General features: G+C 40.6%; 1 protein-coding gene across 1 annotated transcript in view; it reads right to left on the bottom strand.

Moving 5' to 3' along the window:
• The window catches only part of KCNB2 (potassium voltage-gated channel subfamily B member 2), a 396,370-nt gene that overhangs the window by 351,558 nt on the left and 25,019 nt on the right, over positions 1 to 19,793 (bottom strand). The window contains exon 3 of the mRNA XM_060127780.1: positions 17,442 to 18,112. Within this exon, the coding sequence (XP_059983763.1) occupies positions 17,442 to 18,020 (579 nt within the window). The 5' untranslated portion in view covers positions 18,021 to 18,112. The remainder of the gene's footprint in view (positions 1 to 17,441; positions 18,113 to 19,793) is intronic.

Genomic DNA, 19,793 nt, shown 5'->3' with positions numbered 1-19,793 from the left:
TATGTGTTTTCCTGTTTGCTTTAGCATTAAGAATGCTCAAAGCCTGTTGCCCTCCCCCACCAATTATAATAGGCACCTGTGTCATAAATATTTCATAGGCTAGTCACCCCAGTTTCCTCTTTATTTTTCTACCCATATTTCCTTTTTCTTTTTTCTCTATCCATCAAGCATCTATCTAGTCTCCTTCTATTTATCTATTCTATCTTTCTATTTAGTCTAACTTTCCATCTAGTTGACTGATCAATCGATCTATCTACCTACAATCCATTCAGTCATTTATTATCCCGTTGTGTTATATATCTCCGTAAGATACACTGAATAATTTAGGGAAAATGAGGCCTCGTAGTAAATGTTCTTAATCCAGAAGACGATTTTTTAACTGCTAATCTCAATTGTAAAATCTGATGTTTTGATTTTGAAAGAATTTTTATTATTTTATTTTCAATGTACACATCAAGGAGCAAATGCCGTTCCAAATACTTGTCTCAATCGCATGCGCAGAAAATGTCGCCCTTCGTGAAAAACTAGTGATTAAAAACCGTTTATTTCCCATGAGTGACGGTGTTCGTCTAACCTCTCCCAAGTTACAACGTTTCTGACAAACTTGGGAGTTTCTGAGGTTCAGCGTGGAAAATCTGATGGCTGAGACAACATTTACTTTGAGTCCAATTCTTCCTGAGCCAAATAATTATTTTCCATCAAATATATTCCTGGTAATGCATCATAATGACAGGCCTTTAGGAGGTCAATGATCTGTGTTCAATTTCATACCCTACTAACAGATACGTAGATAAGAGATAGGAGTCAGTGAGCCCAACCAGAAAGCACAAAGTGGTAGTCGGATCATTTCCCTCTCCCAAAGCACAGGCACTGTCTCGGAACAAGAACAGAGCTATTTACAGCTGCTCAACTTCCGGGCAGTTATATTAATGTTGGTGATCAACACGAAGGCAACCATCGGGGGAAGAGAGATGAACACAGAGGCTGTGCTGTAATCAAACTTGGGAATGGTCAGTTCATTCTTTGATTTTCATCATTTCCATCAATAGGACCCATTTCCCCAAAATAGGCTTTTTAAGATTTAAATTTTAATTTGCATTCCAGGTTCCATTTATCTCATGTATCACGATCACGAAATTTGGATAAATCAATAAACATTCATTTAATTTGCTGCTTTTCAAGGGTTAGATGATAAAAATGAGATGAAAATAGTTTATTCCCTATACATGGATGCTGTCTTCACAGTCTAATAAAATTACTTGAAGTGCAACAGAAGAATACCCAAAATTTATGGGGCAAAAAAATTCTTCTTGGTGATAGTTCAAAATGAATTCTTTTGAGTAATAATGGTAATAATCATGATAACACTCACATGTAATCTGTTCTAGGTGGGCTTGTGGACCAGGGATTCAGCTAACTAGCCCATTTAATCTTCACAATAACTGTATTAGGTACAGATTGGTATCCTTGTCACTGTTCTGCTGAGAATCTGAGGCTCAGCGAGGTCAGCAAGTCAGCTAAGTGGCAGAGTCAGCCCTCCATCCCAAGTTCATGTTACTCCTGAGCCTGTGCTTCTCATCACTGGGTCACCCCACCTACCCTGCAGCTTCCCACCAGCCACTGACAGGTACAGGCCCAAACATCACCCACCTATGACCTTCTGTCGGGGTGCAGACTCTCAGGTGGGCACTCAAGCCAGAGCAGTACACGGCCCTGCCTGACCCTTCCGACCCCAATTCCTACTTCTGACAGCTTTCCTGATGTCCCATGCCTGCATCAGGCACCTTAATCCCTTTCTTTTTTGCCTTTGTTCATGCTTTCTCCCTCTTCTCCAAATATTTTTCTATCCTTCCTACTTAATTCTCTCTCATTTACAAAGCTTTCCCTACCTGTTAAAAACTGACAAAATTCGATCCTTCCTCTGAAATGCCAAATGCCTGGTGATAAAAAACATTCTCTGATCATTTTATATCTATCAAGTTTGTCTCCCATATAATCTCACGATCTCTTCAAAAATGCCTTTTCCCCTGGTCAGTGCACAAATAACAGTAGAACTGGAAAAATACTTGAACTTGACTGTTTCTTTTTGCAGTGGAACTGCAGAATTAAATTATAATACAATGCTACTAAAAGCTCTTAAAAACTGAGATGTGATAAAGTCAAAGGAGTTAACAAATGAAAACAAATTTACTTTTAGCAGCTATCTCATTAAAATTCTTAGAAGACATATATAAGGCTTAAAAGTTTCTTATGTACAAGGTAGCTCTTCAACCAATCGTTTTATGAATTACTAAATTAAAACATGTCAAAACTACTTCCTAAGAGACTAGGGAATTTAAAAAGCCTCTTTCTAAAAAATCAAATTAGAAAATCCCATCAGTACGGTGAAATATCAGAATAATATCTGAACATGCCTGATGACCAAGTGGCATGCTGATAGCACGCAATTTTGAGACAAAAAAGAATGCCTCATTTCTATTTTTAAAAACCCTCAAACTAGAAGTTTCCAGGAAATATCTTTTTGGATTACAAATAAAAGTAAGTTCTCCCCTAAGTTGACACCATTATGATTCTTTTAGCTGTTGTAGTAAAAACAAAGATGCCTGATCTCCCTTTTTTACGTTATGCCATTAAGAATTTATTTTTTCAGACTCTCTTCATAGTCCTACAAAAAGACATCCTATTGGAGATCTGTCTTAACTCAAATCTTGGAATTATCCACATTCGTGACTTTCCTGAGTAATGGGATAACACAACTTGGGCCCAAGGTCCTCCAAAGGGAGGCTGATTGAATGCAATGAAAGGATCCATCCACCTTCTAGAGGGCACGGAAGGACTGCCCGTCCCTTGGCGGCCAGATCCAGCCCTCCTCCCCTGGTTCACACACAGGCTAAGAGTTTCCAGAACCTGCAGTTCAGATCAAATGAGCAACCCTAGCAAAGCAAAGCCTCTGAAAGCGTGCCTTGCAGCAGCACCTGATGCCTCCCTTTGCATAAACTCGGTGGCGTACAGAGCAGCCTACATGCTACTCTAGATGGAGAATTTATACAAAGTAAAAATGGAAAAACCACATCTATGGCTGTCAGCCTATTTCAAAAACATAAAGTCATTTAAAATGGGTAATAGAGCCAGCTTCCTTGAACTGCCTAAAACAAACAGCGTTATCCAGGTCTAATCCCTGGGATGAGATCCTCAACCTCTACCTACGTTGTTTAATCTTCATAAAGAAATAGAAATACTATGAAACATCTGGTCTTGCCGTCATGTCTGCCCTTCAGTGCCATTTGCTGGCAGGTACGGAGTGGCCAGGAACAGTGCTAGGTGTCAGGAACTGAAGATGAAGGTTTGTGGTCTGATCCCTCAAGTGTGACAACCTAGCTGAGGAGGTGACAGGCAGAGATAGAATCTCTAGATTTCAAGTATAAAGAAAGAGCTAGGGGAAAACACAGGGGAGAATCAGATGGACATCACAGCAGAGGGTCATCTGAGCTGAGACACAAAGAAGAACAGAGAAGGGGCAAAGGGCATTCCAGATGAGGAAAGCAGTGGTGGCCACAGGAGCATGCCAAGTGTGTGCAGGTGTAGCTGTAGCCAGTTTGCAAGGCACCCTGTGCAAATGAGAAAAAAGGTATCACCCCTGGATGGATGGACTGCTTGTTGAGTGCAGTAAATACCTGTCTTAGACTAGAGCCCTGTCTTCAGGAATGGTTGCCAGGAGCACAAGGTATGGTAAGGCATGTGGCTGGATGGGAAGGTTGGATAGGAAGAGTCTTAAATGCAACGCTAAGGAGTGCAGGCAATGAGAAATCACTGAGGTTTAGAGTTCAGAACTGACCCAATCAGAGGCATGTTTTTTAAAGGTAATTCTGTTGGCTACATGAAGAATAGGTGAGAACGGGGAGGAAAATGAAGTGAGAAAGTCCAGTTAGTGACACAGCCACAATCCAAGTAAGAGGTGTTCAAGGCCTGGACCAGGGCAGTGGATCCAGTGGTCCCGATGGAATAGGAAAAAATAAAAGTAAAATAAAATAATAAAATAAAAATTTTTTTGAAAAGAAAAAGAATGGGATAAGTAAAGCTGAAAGAGCTTGCAGTAGGGACCAAGTATACATTTAGTGGGAAAAGGAAGCCTCCATGGTTGTAATCAGGATTCAAGATTCCAAAGGTAGTTTCCTCCCTGTGCTAAGTGAGCTCAAGATGGGGAAAATTTAAGCTGGAACTGAATGATGGGTAGTTGTCCTGCATGACACCCAAGGGGTACAGTAGGAAGATGATGTTTGGTCATAAACCAAAGACTTCAATGACTCTTGGGCAGTGACAAGAACACTGGGCAATGATGAGAAAGGAATGATAAATCCAACTGGACAGGAAGAAGAGCTATGGGAAAGCCAGGTTTCCTACGGAATGGATACAGATCCCAGTGTGCCACTTAGTGAGGGACAAGAGACACAAATTTGATATTTCTGGGTTTCAGCCCTCTTAACTGTATAATGGGGTTATGATGTCTTTTCACGGCGTTGATATAAAGTAGCGGTAGGCAAGCCACGGCCCATGGGCCAAACCCAGCCCACCGTCAAGTTTTACTGGAACCCAGATACACCCATTTCTTTACGTGTTGTCTGGCTGCTTTCACACTAGAAAGAGTTGAGTAGTTGTGACAGAGACTGTATGGCCTCCCAAGCTGAAAAGATTTACTATCTGGCCCTTTACAGAAAACGTTTGCCGACCTCTGCTGTAAGCGGTCAACGTGAAAAATCCCCAAGTTCAGTGTATGACACACAACAGACACCCAATATAAACTCTTTCCCTCCTGCCCTTTCAGGAAGGTCATCCTAATTACTGAAGGGACAAGAAAATGTGGTCTCCATGTCATGACTCTGGACTTCAGGGAATGAGGTTCATTTTTTCCAGGTTGTGAAGGTAGCAATATTGTTAGAAAAAAAATGGCTCAGGATAAGAGACAAGAGTAAAAGGGTGGCAGGAACACTGATGATATTAGGAAGTTATAGCTAGACCTCACAGAGGACTTTGAAAACAGAAGCTAATATAGCCTTGTGAAAAGCATCTGTGACTGTAGCAGGTATCAATTAACCACACTCTCTTTCCCCAGAGTTAAATTTCTACTCAAAACAGAAAGCTCTGCAGATAGTGACAACTATTATGAGGGAGTGGAAAGAAAAAACAGCTTCATTTGCACAGGCAGAGCTCATGGATTAAGAGAGGGCATAGGGTGGGTGAAGAATCAGATTCTCTCAAACAAAGAAAAAGTACTATTTAGACACTGCTTTTAAAGAGTCGAGAAGAAAAAAGTCTACCTACTCTCAGGCTCTGATGCTTTAGGATAAAGGAACACAAATGCCTGTTTATAAATTAAAGACAAAATGAAGTCTGGATTGTTTAGGTTGCTCTACCTTCTCTCATCTGGACTCTTCACTACATCCAATTTCACTGAAATCTCGTAGACATCACCTCATGAGAAGATGTAGAGCCAGACTAAAGACAAACGTGAAATCCAGACGGAGACAAGGAAATTAAATGGAAACCAAGAGTTGCTCAATAAGGTGTCACCCAAACAGGCCTTGATGAGCAGGACTCTGGAGGGAACCTGCAGGGCTGTACGTGGAGTGGGCAGGGGGACAGGGTTTCTTCTGTATTCGTGTGCAAGTGCTGACCCAGGTAAAGGGGCTGAGAAGCAGGTAGGTCGCAAAGAGGAAGGGAGGAAGGTGAGCCTCCTGAGACCGAGAGGAAATAAGAGCTGGAAGGAAGTAATAAAGGCATTTCTTCATGTGGGCTGAGCTGCAGTAAGAAAGGCATTTGGATATTTTCAAAGTACCCACTGGTGGCAACATGGCACCTCGGAGAATGTTTCTCTGAACTAAAATTACACCGTGGCCACCGCACCACAGCCAGGTCAGAGTGTCTGATAAATGGCAGAGACTGTCATCTGATCTTCGGACTCAGTTTCAAATGTATGCCTCGAAGGGCAACAGGGTAGAAAAGTTCATCAACACTTTGGCATTTGTCGGATAACTTAACAAAGACAGCGAACACAGAACCCAAAGCAATTTTTGCAGAACCCAAAGTAATATACCATTTCATTTTTTTTGAGCACGTAAACGTACCCGATATAATGTTAAAATATGCCTATCAGGCTTCCCTGGTGGCGCAGTGGTTGAGAGTCCGCCTGCCGATGCAGGGGACACGGGTTCGTGCCCCGATCCGGGAGGATCCCACGTGCCGCGGAGCGGCTGCGCCCGTGAGCCATGGCCGCTGAGCCTGCGCGTCTGGAGCCTGTTGCTCCGCAATGGGAGAGGCCACAACAGTGAGAGGCCCGCGTACCGCAAAACAAACAAACAAAAAATATGCCTATCAAAACAGTTTGCTCCCCTTTAAGCTATCTCATTCATAATCTACACACAAAACTTTGAAAAAAGAAGTGTAGGTGATTAGCACTTTGTAAACACGCCATGCAATTGAAAATATTTATAATGGCTCATGAGCAAGAGTTTGAAAAATAAATACCAGTGCTTAAAACATCTTTGCTTTGAATTTTAATATTACGCATAATGCAATTACTTTACTTATACAATAATTTTCACACCTGCAGAATTCATTTAAGAAATATAATAAAATGTGCTAGCTTTTTTACATAGCAAATACGTAAGAGCAAATTCACGTTATCCTAGATTCTAGCTTACTGTTTCATATTTTCTTTCATTGCCTAGGTAGTTCATTCCATCTACAGCAGAGCAAATTATCACCTTTTGAAAAACAAGACTGTCTATCAATATTTTTCTGCCTTTAAACTAAAAACTGCACTGAAGTAGAACAGGATGCTTACGTTAAAGATATTATGCAGGTCTCTGCTAGTTTCCCAAAGTGAAATTTTCCATTGGATTAATGAAATACATTTACTTTATCATAGCACAAATCTGTTGCTACACTTCATAGATAGTGGCATTGATTTATTTTCCAATTCAACCAAAGTCTGTTTGGATACCAATGTGTAAGTTAGATAGTCCTTTACAAAATGTTGCCAGAGTCTCAGTGGTAACTTGAAGATATAAACTAAAATATGAATGTTTAAAAAAAAAAAACTAATTTGAGGAACACATTTGGCTGTGGATTTAATTTAGATGACAACAGACAAGAAAACTGCACATCAATATCCAAAACCACACTCTAGGTTTTACATTAATTCAAAATAAAACAATGATCAGAAGGTCGGAAGATCTTCCATTCATATGCAAATATCCTGAGGTTGGCCTGCAGTGAAGGATGCTCCAATCAAGCAACCCCATTCAGCACCGCGCTGGGATTACTTGGCTGTCCTTGGCACTGCTGTGGCGCAGGCTTGAGAAGCTATTTAAAGTAGCATTCAACACTTGTTGTGTTGAGAGTGACTCAACAAGACATAAGTAAAAGCATGAAATCCAGGGTGGCAATGACCTCTAGCAGCCTGAAACAAAAACCTGGGGCAGTGATGGAAATACTTCCTCCTGCTATTCTCGGACCATTAGGACACTTTCCATGGACTTCATGCCCAATCAGGTTATCATAAAACTTTATATTCTGAATGAGCTGTCTTATTTGGATGACCAGTTACACCTACCCTAAGTGACCAAATACAGGTTGAAGTTCATTGCATTTTTGTGCAGGTGGTTTTTTATTATATAGTATGCTCTAATGGAGAGGTGGCAGTGTATATGAGTAACTTTCTCTCTCTCTCTCTCTCTCTCTCTCTCTCTCACACACACACACACACACACACACACACACACACTCTCTCTCTCTCTCTCTCTCTCTCAAGAACAGACCTAGTTCAGGTACCACTAGGTAAAGGCTGCTACTACCTGGTTTGCCCACCCTAGACACAGAAACTTGACCACAAACATCAGCTGGATCTATCTACTTCAGGTACCAGTCCGTAGTAATATCCAGAGTTGTTTCATTTAAAGTTTTATAGGGACTTCCCTGGTGGCGCAGTGGTTTAGAATCCGCCTGCCAATGCAGGGGACGCAGGTTCAATCCCTGGTCCGGGAAGATCCCACATGCTGCGGAACAACTAAACCCGCGAGCCACAATTCCTGAGCCCACACGCTTAGAGCCCATGCTCCGCAACAAGAAAAGCCACCGCAATGAGAAGCCCGCGCACCGCAACGAAGAGTAGCCCCCACTTGCCGCAACTAGAGAAAGCCTGCGCACAACAACAAAGACCCAACGCAGTCAAAAATAAATTATAAATAAATTAAAAAGAAGTTTTATAAAGACATTAAAGGGGATTATTTAAGAGGGAAAAAAATCCATTAATTTTCTGCACTAGCTAAGGAGTTAACTTAAACATAGATGCATACACAGCTGCAAATAAATAATACACAGGTGCAGAGTCTGATAGAGTTCTGATGTTAGCTTTCAGTGCCTCCTGGAAAAGTTTTAGAGGGATGAGAGCAAACATCTTCCTCTCCCACTTTTCCACTGCCTGTCACTATAGTTCTCTGTTCCCAGCTGATCTATGTCTAGCTGCTTTATTCTAGATTGGTTATTTCTGTGTATCAAAGCTGATAGAGCAACTGCAGAGAAGTCTCCATCTCCTGAAGTGCTTCAAAGTTCTGATCGTAAACTATAAAGTTATCATCAACTACAGTGTTACAGATACAGGAAGTACAGTTTGTCTCCAATGGCCACATACTCCGTGGAACATGCTGGCGACCATGACCTGGGAACTCCTTTATCCTTCTCAGCTCCACTGCAGAGGCAGGAAGGGTTTTAATGACCACCCAGGCTATCGGTGGGCAAGAATAATTTCCAGGCTGACTGCTGCCTTAAAGGCTCATATCATTCTTAGAATATTTAAATAGGATATTTTAAATGAAGGAGGTGTCCTGTATGAATCTCTGCAATACCATATGATCTTCTCTACAAAATATGGGAACTTAATAAGAGTTAGTATATATGACAATCAGAGGGAAAAAAAGACTGGGAGAGATTAACAGTGCCAAGTGGCCAGCTAAGCTCACTATCAAAGTCACTAGTTGCCTCAGACCAACCTTACATTATACAGAATTCAGACTTATGCCTCGGCACATTAAAGATTATCGAATGTCATGGTACTCTAGGGTTAGTTTCAAAAAGAATAAAACCACCAACGCTAAATCAATGCCCAAATCAAAAAAATCTATTGTAATCTATGGTTAATTGTGGTTAATGAATTGTACATTAGCAGTTGGGTTTATTTTTCCCTATGTAATCATATTTTGATCAAAAGGGAATTTTTATTCCAGTAATTGATCTAGAATCAACTTTATTATTTTGAAAATATCTTTCTTATCAGTCAGAATGGTCAATTCACACGAGTATACAGAGTCTCAGTGTTAAGAATGGGTCTTACCTTGAGTCACTAAACAAGGTTCTCTAAGGACAGACAGGCAAATTTTTCTAATCATGAACACAAATTTTGTTTATGAATTTCAACTCTATCATTAAATTTTAAGACTGTCATTTTTTAATTAAAATTATGCAAAACATTTTGCAGAAGATGAAGCATTCCCTAGTGTTACTAGGACAATTTAAAACATATTTCTTCTAGTTCTATTTTTTGCTTTTAATTCTTTTTTTGTTATTTTATTTGAATTCTTAGCATATGTATTTCTAGTGAGCTTCCTCTTTTGTGGAACAAGATGGGAGTGTAGAGGAGTTAAAAATAAATGGATGTTTTTTCTTTTCGATGATCCGATTTATGCAATATTTAATATTCAATAAATGTTCAATATTTTACATGCAATACTTAATATTCAATAAAAATTGGCTAATTTGACATTCCATAATAAACAACCTTATATTAACAAGTTCTTTCGAAAGCGATTATTTCTTTTCATTCTATACGACAAATATTTTTGTCAAATATAACAATGCTAGTAAAAGGGGAAAGATCAACGACATTCAAAGTAGCATCTTCCCATGTTCAGTTCCAATGCAACGAACTGCTCTATCTGTACCATATCACAGCACTAATTGCTAGCTACCCTGAATACCCTAACCTGCTGGGGGAAAAGTTAAATAGTAACAATATAAATCCATACGGATGAGGCAGAGACTACCCATCTCCTTGAGTAATCAAAGCAGTTACAGACTACTTTCATACACTTATTAGATGAAACTTCCAGGGCCAAGTTCCACTAGACAGCATAAATGCTTAAAAGTTAAAGTACGGGCAAGCTCTCTGAGGTCAAGGCATAAGGCACCATGGGAACTTTCTTATAAACTCTTCACATTTGGAAAGTATTTGTTTTGCTTCTTTTTTTTAAAATGGGAGATAAAGCTCAGACATGAACACTTAATCTAAAACATTATTCAAACCCTTCTAGAGCCTTCCAAAGCAGAGAGTGTTAAACATTCATAATACTTATGCTTACCTAAAATAGTACATCCGTCACTTTATAAAGTCTCTCACTTGAAAGAAAACAAATCTGTTAATAACCAAAGCGGGGTACATGGATTTTCAAAACCAGAATATTTAAATACTGCCAATGTACTCTGTTTTGTGATAACATTAGATAATGTAGAAAGAAGTCCCTAGTTTTTTTTTTTTCTTTGAAAATGATAATTACTTACTGAGGTTTAAAAATCAAGCTTGAAAGAAATCTGAATGTCTTTTTTTACTATTAATAGAAACCAATGATCTTTCAGAAGAGATGAAAAAATTGCTTGAAGATTAAGACTGGCCCTCTTCAGATGTAACCAACAAGCAAAGAGGAAATGAAAAGTACATGATTCGTGGGTAATTTCTTTTTTCAAAATATTCACATGTAAGGTGATCATATAGTTTATTGTCCAAACTGGGGCACTTTTTAAGAGTGAAAGGAGACGTTATAAATAATTAGACAAGGACAAAAGTCTAATAACTTTAACTGGGGTATTTCCAGCAAAACCACGACTTCTGGCACTCTGTATAAGGACATGGGACGTAAATGTTTTATCAATTTCTTCCTCTTTTCTCGCCCTTCTCTTCCTGATCAAATGAGGCCCAAAGGGCAGAGAGTGGTACATTTTCAAGGCAGTTCTTTGGGGAAAGCAAAGAAGCACGGATCTAGAAATAGGACCACTGGAACCAAACAATGGAATAGTTGAGACATTTTCATCAAAACCCAATGTTATTTTCTATCTTATCTGCTTTATTTTCTTATACCTAATTTCTTCAAGGCTTTCAACCTGTTCATCTGCAGGTTTCCTATTTGAAAAAGGAAAAATATATCTCCAAGTGAATCCTCCACAGACTGGCCAAGTTCTGTTAAGTTACCTCCTGTGAGCGCCTCTGAACCCTTGTTCCCTGTTATCGGAAAAGCACAAAAACCTAATCTGTGCAGTGGGGATACAGAAAGGAAAGGCCAAGAAGGGAAAACAGTAAGCATTCAACACAAAAGCGGCAGGAGTGGCACACTAATTAGGCCACTGGTAATCCAAGGTAAGGAATGGAGTACAGCTCAGTCCCCATAGGGGCCCCAACGTAGGGAGATTTCTGAGTGCACTCACATTGCATTGTTTACTTTGCGGGGGGCCCGTTCATGGTTTTGATGGCTACTGTTATCGTTAATCACTAAGAAAGTCATCAGAAAGCTAAACTGAGGGTTTTGTATGGACGGAGTTGTTCCACTTGACTATATATATATAGACATATATGTACTACATACATGTGTGTATATATGTCTATATATATATATATATATACTATGTGTGTGTGTATATATTTACACACAACATGTGAAAATTCTGTTCTTGGACTGAAAGTAAATCATTTATGGCTCTGTTCTCATACCTTCCTTTTTTTCATTCAAAGCATGAGAATAACTTATCCACATACTAGAAACAGAATCAGAATGTTAAGCATTCTTTTCCTCTTGAAGAGTACACAGGAGTTTTGTCTTATTTGGATTTATTTTCTTTCTACTATTTCCATGACTTGAAAGGCCCACACTCTAATTCCGTCAGAAGAGAGAGTACGGTTCTCAAGGCTACCATCGAAGGCCAATGAATAGGCACCATCCCCTAGGAAACTCATGACTTCGGTCTCTGGCTCCTCAGAGACCTGGAGCTCCAGGGACAGATGTCCACCCTCACCAGCTTCCTTCTTGATCCAAGGAGGACTGAGGTCTTGGGACCCTTCTCATGCCTGCTCTAAGGGCTGTGCTGCACCTTGCCAGTGATGGTGGCCATGTGGATGCCTTGGAGCCCATGAGCCGATGCAGGAAACACGGTCACCCTCTTCCCTCCATTCTATGCGTTTTCAGTGTCATTGCCAAGAGGAGAAAATTGGTTCTTGTGGGGAGGGGGTGAAAAAAATCTTAGGTATTTCAATAGTTTGTAGCCCTTCAAGATCCACCCTACCTGACAAAACTCGTATTCCTTCATATGCAGTTTCTTTCTTTAGGGAGAATTTAAATTTAGCTTAATTTTTCTCCTTAGTGGGTCATTACTGAAAAAAGTTAATAATTCTCTAATCAATCATCCTTTCCATTTTCCTGAGAGATGAGAGATGGAGAGAGAAAAGGGGGGTGGGGAAAGAGAGGAGAAGAAGAGAACGGGAAAAAAATGTACCCCTTAAATGAGTGACAGCTGTGGATAAATGGGGAAATCGGAGAGGGAAGCAGATAATCAGTAGTGGTCCCCATCGACCCTGGACCCTGCCCAACAGGGCTGCTGGGTGGTGCTCTGTACCTGTAGCTGTACTGGCTCAGATGATCAGGAAGGTCCTTCTGCAGATTTCGCCTTATACTGTCCTTTTCAAATAAGGGCTGCTTACAGTCTGGTTTCCTGACCAGACCCCTGGGGTTGGCCTGTTGGCCAGCACTGTCCTGCACACCACGTCCACTTACTTTCCGGACTGAGGTTTGCCTCCTGGGCTCAGCCATTCCTAACTGGGTTTGCCTGAAGACCCGCTGACTTTGCTCTTGACCTTCCTCAGATATCCTAGTGAGGGCGCTGTAGGGTACTGAGTCTAGTTCCATTCAGCTCTCAGGTTGGCTGTGCTTCTTCCTGGTCATTTTTCATCCAAGAGGCTGATAAGCCCTCCTGCCGTAGAACACGTCTCCCTTACATAAACACTTTCAAACACCTCTTAGACCCGAGTCGCTGTACGCAGTATCTAAAGGGGAATAGCTACTGCAATTCCTTTGGGAAAAGGCTAAAGAAAAGAGGAAAATGTTTCCAATTCAGAGGCTGACTAAATTGTCCTGGGCTGGAAGAGGTACCGGATCAAGTCTAATTCCAAATAACTGCACAGGAAACTGGCAGCCAGTTAAGCCCATGCATGTTCTCCTCCCCTTGCATGCTCCTACGTCAGGCATCCCAGAGCCTGCAATTCCATGTCATGGCAAACTAGAGATTTATCCCAGCCGTTCCCCAGGCCCATTTAGCTGGGCCCACATTCACAAACAACCTCTAATGTACACTTTGTACATTATCTCCAGGTGAGGGAAAATACACAGTCACAAGATACAGAGGACTGAAAAACAAAGTCCATCCCACAAACATAAACTCGGGTCCCATTACTAGATCACACCACACCCCAGAAAACTACCAGTGTCTCTTAGCCCTGTTACCATTTTGTGAAAAGTACAATTGTATTGCATGGTAATCTGTGAATGTATAAAAATGTTAATTTGTTAAACAGAGACATTTTAAATATATCACACTTTTAAACTCTATTTGGTTTTTTTTTCAGTTATTAATATACTAGAAAGTTCAATTAATAGAAATGACACCAAGGAGCATGTTCTATAAGAGCTGAATTGCTATTGTCAGGGTCATACCCAAAGATGGTATGACAGATCAGCTGGCCTTGCGATAACTTCATATATCACAGTGGATACCCCTAGCATGGGCTGAACAATTATTACTTAATAGATTACTGAGCATTTAGTCCATGTCAGTGAATAGATATTTTAATATACTGTGGAATATTTGATAGAAAAGGTCAAAGTTTTCTGCTATGCTAGGGATTTGGCAAGTAATCTCACAACATTTATATTTTATTACAGAACTATTATAAATTATAAAATACAGAAAAACCAAAAGAGAAAGAAATCAAGTATTTTCAAATATATGAAATCCCTGTTTAAGCTAAGAGAGCATTTTTTAAATTCTGGAGGGAAGGGAGTATGTTTCTACGCGTCTAGTCTAATGCGTATAGCACACAAAGAACAATCTATATACATTCAACTGAATTACCAATTATTACTGAATAAGCGATAACTGAAAAGGCAAGGTAAACTGATACTTTCCTCCAAAGATATCTTACCTCCCAAGCAAGTGAGAAAAAACACATAGATTCCAAGCATTCCTACACAAGAGTTTCACAGCACAAGCAGGATCCTGATGTACCCATAATATAGTGAGGGCTAGAGTACCATCCAACTGAAGCTTTGACAAAATGAACTTTTCCTAAGTTGTAAAAATACTATTCACACATTTTCACACACACATAGCATTAGCACTCCCCACACCAATAATTATTCTCGAAAAATAACAAGTTACATGACTTGAGTACAGGAAAGGTAGTGGTTTACATAAGGCATCACACAGAGCTATTTTTAAAAGGCTCCAAACCTCAGGCAAATGAACAATGCTTTCACTTAACTACCATGTAATCAAATGTAAAGAATTTGCATAAGATTTCCCTATTCAAACAGAGACGGAAATGTAGACATTTAAAGAAACAAACACAAATCCTTTATGGAAATTTAGTAGAGAATCTGCCTAGGTTAGCAGAGATTCCCGTAGCTTGATTAATAATTCGGAACCAACGGAACCAAATTTATTATTTATAACTACGTAAAAGTTTCCAAAACCAAGGTCCTTGGCTGCTGGGTATCGTTTGTAGGTAGATATCTTATCTGTACATACATAATTTGCAAACATAATTTGAAGCAAGTTTAAATACTCTGTCTGATGTACAGGGGTATACAGTGGTGTATTACAGACAATAGGCCATTATCAACATCATCTTCTTACACATAAAGACATGGCTCTGCATTGCAGCTCTATTTACAGTAGCCAGGACATGGAAGCAACCTAAGTGTCCACTGACAGATGAGTGGAGAAAGAAGATGTGGCACATATATACAATGGAATATTACTCAGCCATAAAAAGAAACAAAATTGAGCTATTTGTAGCGAGGTGGATGGACCTAGAGTCTGTCATACAGAGTGAAGTAAGTCAGAAAGAGAAAAACAAATACCGTATGCTAATGCATATACATGGGATCTAAAAAAAAAAAAAATTGTTCTGATGAACTAGGGGCAGGACAGGAATAAAGATGCAGACGTAGAGAATGGACTTGAGGACGTGGGGAGGGGGAAGGGTAAGCCGGGACGAACTGAGAGACTGGCATTGACATATATATGCTACCAAGTGTAAAACAGATAGCTAGTGGGAAGCAGCCGCATAGCACAGGGAGATCAGCTCGATGCTTTCTGACCACCTAGAAGGGTGGGATAGGGAGGGTGGGAGGCAGACGCAAGAGAGAGGGGATATGGGGATGTATGTATACGTATAGCTGATTCGCTTTGTTAAACAGCAGAAACTAACACACCACTGTAAAGCAATTATACTCCAATAGAGGTGTTAAAAAAAAAAAAAAGACATGGCCCTGTGTCTAAAATTTACAGATTAAATTAACTCCCTCATCTGGGAAATGAGATTACTGACCTTTTCCCATCCTTAGCAGAAATTCTTCAGAAAAAAATATGTGTATGTTTGAAATTTTTTTCTATAACAATACTTAATTTTAAGTATGTGTTAGTAATGTTATCAGCAAATAAATCACATGAACCTTTCAAATTTTCTTGGATTTATCTGTTATTTTTACATATTTGGTTACCTCCCTCTGGAACATCTCGTGGTACAATGATTTATTCCTCAGTTGCCTAAAAGCTCTTAAGAGTTCATCTGACACCCAAAACACTCCCTTAAATCCAGGGTTTATCTCATTCTGCTTCAAAATTCACACCATATTTTTAGTAGTAACTCAAATGTGTAACTTAAACACTTGACATTGGAAAGAACAGTAACCTTTCTCAACCAAATCCCACATCTCTCTTTCCTACAGATGAAACAAAAGTAAACAAATTATTCATAACTACAAAAAGACCTAATTGAAATATCTCATTTGCCACAAAATGTGCATTTCCTCATTTCATACAGCAGAAATAACATTTTATTCCATTTAGTTCCACATCCTGGCAAGAAAGTAAAATGACTTTAGGAGTCAAAAGATGCAAAACTAGAACTATCAATCGGGGCAAGAAGACAGCTTTATGATCGTCTACATTCAGCCAGTTATTTACAATATTTATATGGTGTAGACTATCACGGAGAATTTTAATTTCCAGTCAAAAAGCACAGAGAAGCAATTATACTTCTGTAATCTTTACTGTTTATAAGAAAAGACAATTGAAAACAACAGTAATCCAAAGAATTTATAGGATAACACACGCTTTTCTCTTCTCTACTGCATATTCCATTTTCATCTAATCTGCATGAAGTATCAATACTGCGCTTCTACAGTTACAGACGACTCTTTTGGCTTTTTTCTTACAATTCATACTGAAATGAAGAACTAAATATATGAGATGAAAATCATTTTGCACTAACCCTCAAAGCTCTAAATCAAAGTAGATTAACAGAGTCACGCCGTTGAATTAAATACTGAAATTAGTGGCCAAAAATTTTACCCTGAGATTTAGATGTATGCAGGCCCAATGGAAAAATATGAATTGACCTTCGTGTTCAGCAAACACTCTGTGAACTCTGAGATACGGGAATACCTCCGTTTGAACACATTTATACACCAACAGACGGAAACATCACTGTCAGAGTAGACCTCACGAGGGGAGGTCAACGGATGCACGCTGACATTGATTCATCCCTACGCTGCTGCGTAAGGCAGCTCCTTCCTCATATGGGAGCCCCAAGCTCACTGTGCTACACGGGGCCACGCTCTCCAGTCTCCCCAGCACCTCCAGAGACCCAGACCAGGAGGCACCTCCTCCACCTTCAACGACAGCACCTGGCTTCTCTTTGGGATGGAGCCCAGGCCTTTCTGCAAGACTCCACGCCTGATGGATCTGAGCTGTGCTCTCTCCTCAACCTCCAAGTCACCAACCCCAGGCAGCGCCAGGGTGACCCGAACTCTTCATTGCCCTGCTGCCTTAGTCTATGCCTACATAATAATAACAGTTAGGAAAAAGTAATGCCATCGTACGCCTTAACAGAAAGAATAACTCGACTTGACTCCATAAGATCTTGGAAAGGATGTCTCCCTGCACAGCCATCCTGGGTTCTCTTACCCAAACATCTTAAACGAAGAAAACCACGCTCTCCAGAATACAGGTACCACCTTTTCGGACGGCGCACAGGAAAGCGAGCAACGCTCTGCTTTTCGTACCTTTGCAGCCACGGAGGAGTTGGGCTTCTCCAGCAGGTCCCACAGTTTCTTCCTCTTTTCAGGGCAGCACGTGTTATCAAACTCTTCGCCCTCCCGCTCGCGCATGGTCTCCGCCTCCCGCCGCAGCTCTTCGTTCATCTGCTCCTTCTTTTGATGATACCTGGCTTGGCAACAGGATTCTAAGTAGATCTCATCGATCCCCCAGTAATCAAGCTCTTGGCCGAAAGAGAGAGCGCACATTTCTTCCATCATGTGGAGTTTCCCTGTCCGGTAGAAATTTAAAATGGAAGTGAAGGCTCCAGGGTGCCGATCGAAGAAATACTCGTTCTCGTTCAGGTTGTAGTCATCGCACACCTCCAGGAGGCTCTCGTGCGTGTTACAGTCCCGGAGCTTCCCCAAGCGGGTCCTGGGCAGCCGGTCCAACGTTCTCCACAGGACCTCGTGGTTGAGGCCCCCCACGTTGATTTTCACTCTACGGGAGCACGTTTTGCTCCTAATGATGTCCACCGGTTCCGGTGGAAGAGAAAGTGTCGACCTTGATGTCTTCCTGTTTAAGCCAGGGGCCGCCTTCTCTGCCATTTTGGACTGAACAAAGGGTCCTCAAAAGAATGGGCCGCGGGAAGGTCAACTCAAGCAATATCCCTGCGCGGCAGGCATTTCCACGGATGCACCTGGAAGAAAGCAACCACAAACCCTTTGGTTACTCGCATTTTTCCTAAAGCATTTCCTATGCTATGGGCTCGCTCTGTTGTTCGTGCATAACCTGGAGGTATAATATTAATTACCGTCTCTCGATGGAGATGTACATCTTTGCTTTCAGGTATAAGGAGGAAAAGACAACACAATGTACTATGCAGAAGCAGCTGTGTAGTCAATTTTATACACCTATAGTTTGACAGCTCCCAAATTTGTCACCAGAGACCTCTTTCTCAAACTCTAGCCTAAACTATCCCTGTGCTGATGAGCTCTTCCCAGATAAAACACAGACACCTTCAATTAAATTGACCACACCTCCACACACAAGCTAAAACTCTGAGAAATCCTGATCTGTCCACATGCAAATAAGCACCAGGTCTTAACCAACTGTACCTCCTAAACATTGCTGAAGCCCTCCACCCCCATTACCCAGTCCTGGGTACCGCCGAACCATGATGCTGATTCAAACCCTCAGCATCTCTTGCCTACGTTTCTACAATAGCACCTGAAACTGGATCCTGAGCTCTGGTTTTATCTACACAAAAACCGTTCTCCACACAGCTACTAGAATGATCTAAGAAACACATTTGACCTTACCATGCCCTACTAGATCTGACCTATCTCTCCACCTTCACCTCTCATTCCTCCCTCATCACCATATTCCAGCAGCCCCAGACCATACACACTGTTTTGTTTCAAGCTCCTGGCCTTCGTTCGTGCTGTGTCCTGGAAGGGCCTCCACCTTTCCCATCTCCCTTTGACTAACTGTGGCTTGCTCTCCAAGACTCAGCTCAGATATCACTTCCTCTAAAAAGCCCTCCATAATACATCTCCTCTATGATCATGTACTTCTGTGAATGTCTCTTCTATTTCATCATGCCACTGCAATAACACCTTTGCCAAGGATGCTGGGAGCCCTTGAAGACAAAGACAATCTTCTCTGTTATATCTTTATCACTGAGCACAGTGCTTATATATTGTGAGGGTCCGATAAATGTTAAATAGTCAGTTCTTTAATTGTTTTCCACGAGACAGCTGACAAGAGATCTCGTGGGGATAATGTATATGGCCAGAAAAATGCATAAATGGAGTCATTTGGATCACGTGACTAAAATGCATCTATGTTTACATGTTATGTGTATATATGTTTGTGTGTACATAAGATATGTCAGAATGTGTGTGTGTGTTTATATTCTTTGACCCACAGCTCTTTTCTCCTGTGTACTAATTCTTTAAAACATGACTGCTCTCATGTTCCCTCTTATTGATCTATTCTTCTGATCTGCAGCAGTAAGATAAGCATCTTCTTATTTGATCTTCCCCTATAATGTTTTTGCAGAAAACCATGCTGCTTCAAGCAATTCATCCCAAATACCGCTTTCAATGTAAAACACCATGTTTCACACAGTCAATGGCTTATGCCAAAGGGAAAAGCTTTTAGATTTAAGAGGTCCTTATAATTAGAATTCTCTTTTAAGATACACACCAATTTTGGCATGTCTTTGGTTTCTCCGCTCCTGTAAGTTAAATTTATTTCTCCACCTGGAAGCCAAGTATTCTCTCAAATGAAAATAAGTCAAATTTATGAAAAAAATGTAGCTGGACTATGTAAGAAGTATTTCAAATATGGCTAAGAAATATACTTGAAATGGGAGT

This window comes from Lagenorhynchus albirostris, chromosome 17 (assembly GCF_949774975.1).
Source record: "Lagenorhynchus albirostris chromosome 17, mLagAlb1.1, whole genome shotgun sequence".
Lineage (NCBI taxonomy): Eukaryota > Metazoa > Chordata > Mammalia > Artiodactyla > Delphinidae > Lagenorhynchus > Lagenorhynchus albirostris.
This window is presented reverse-complemented; position numbering and strand designations above follow the sequence as displayed.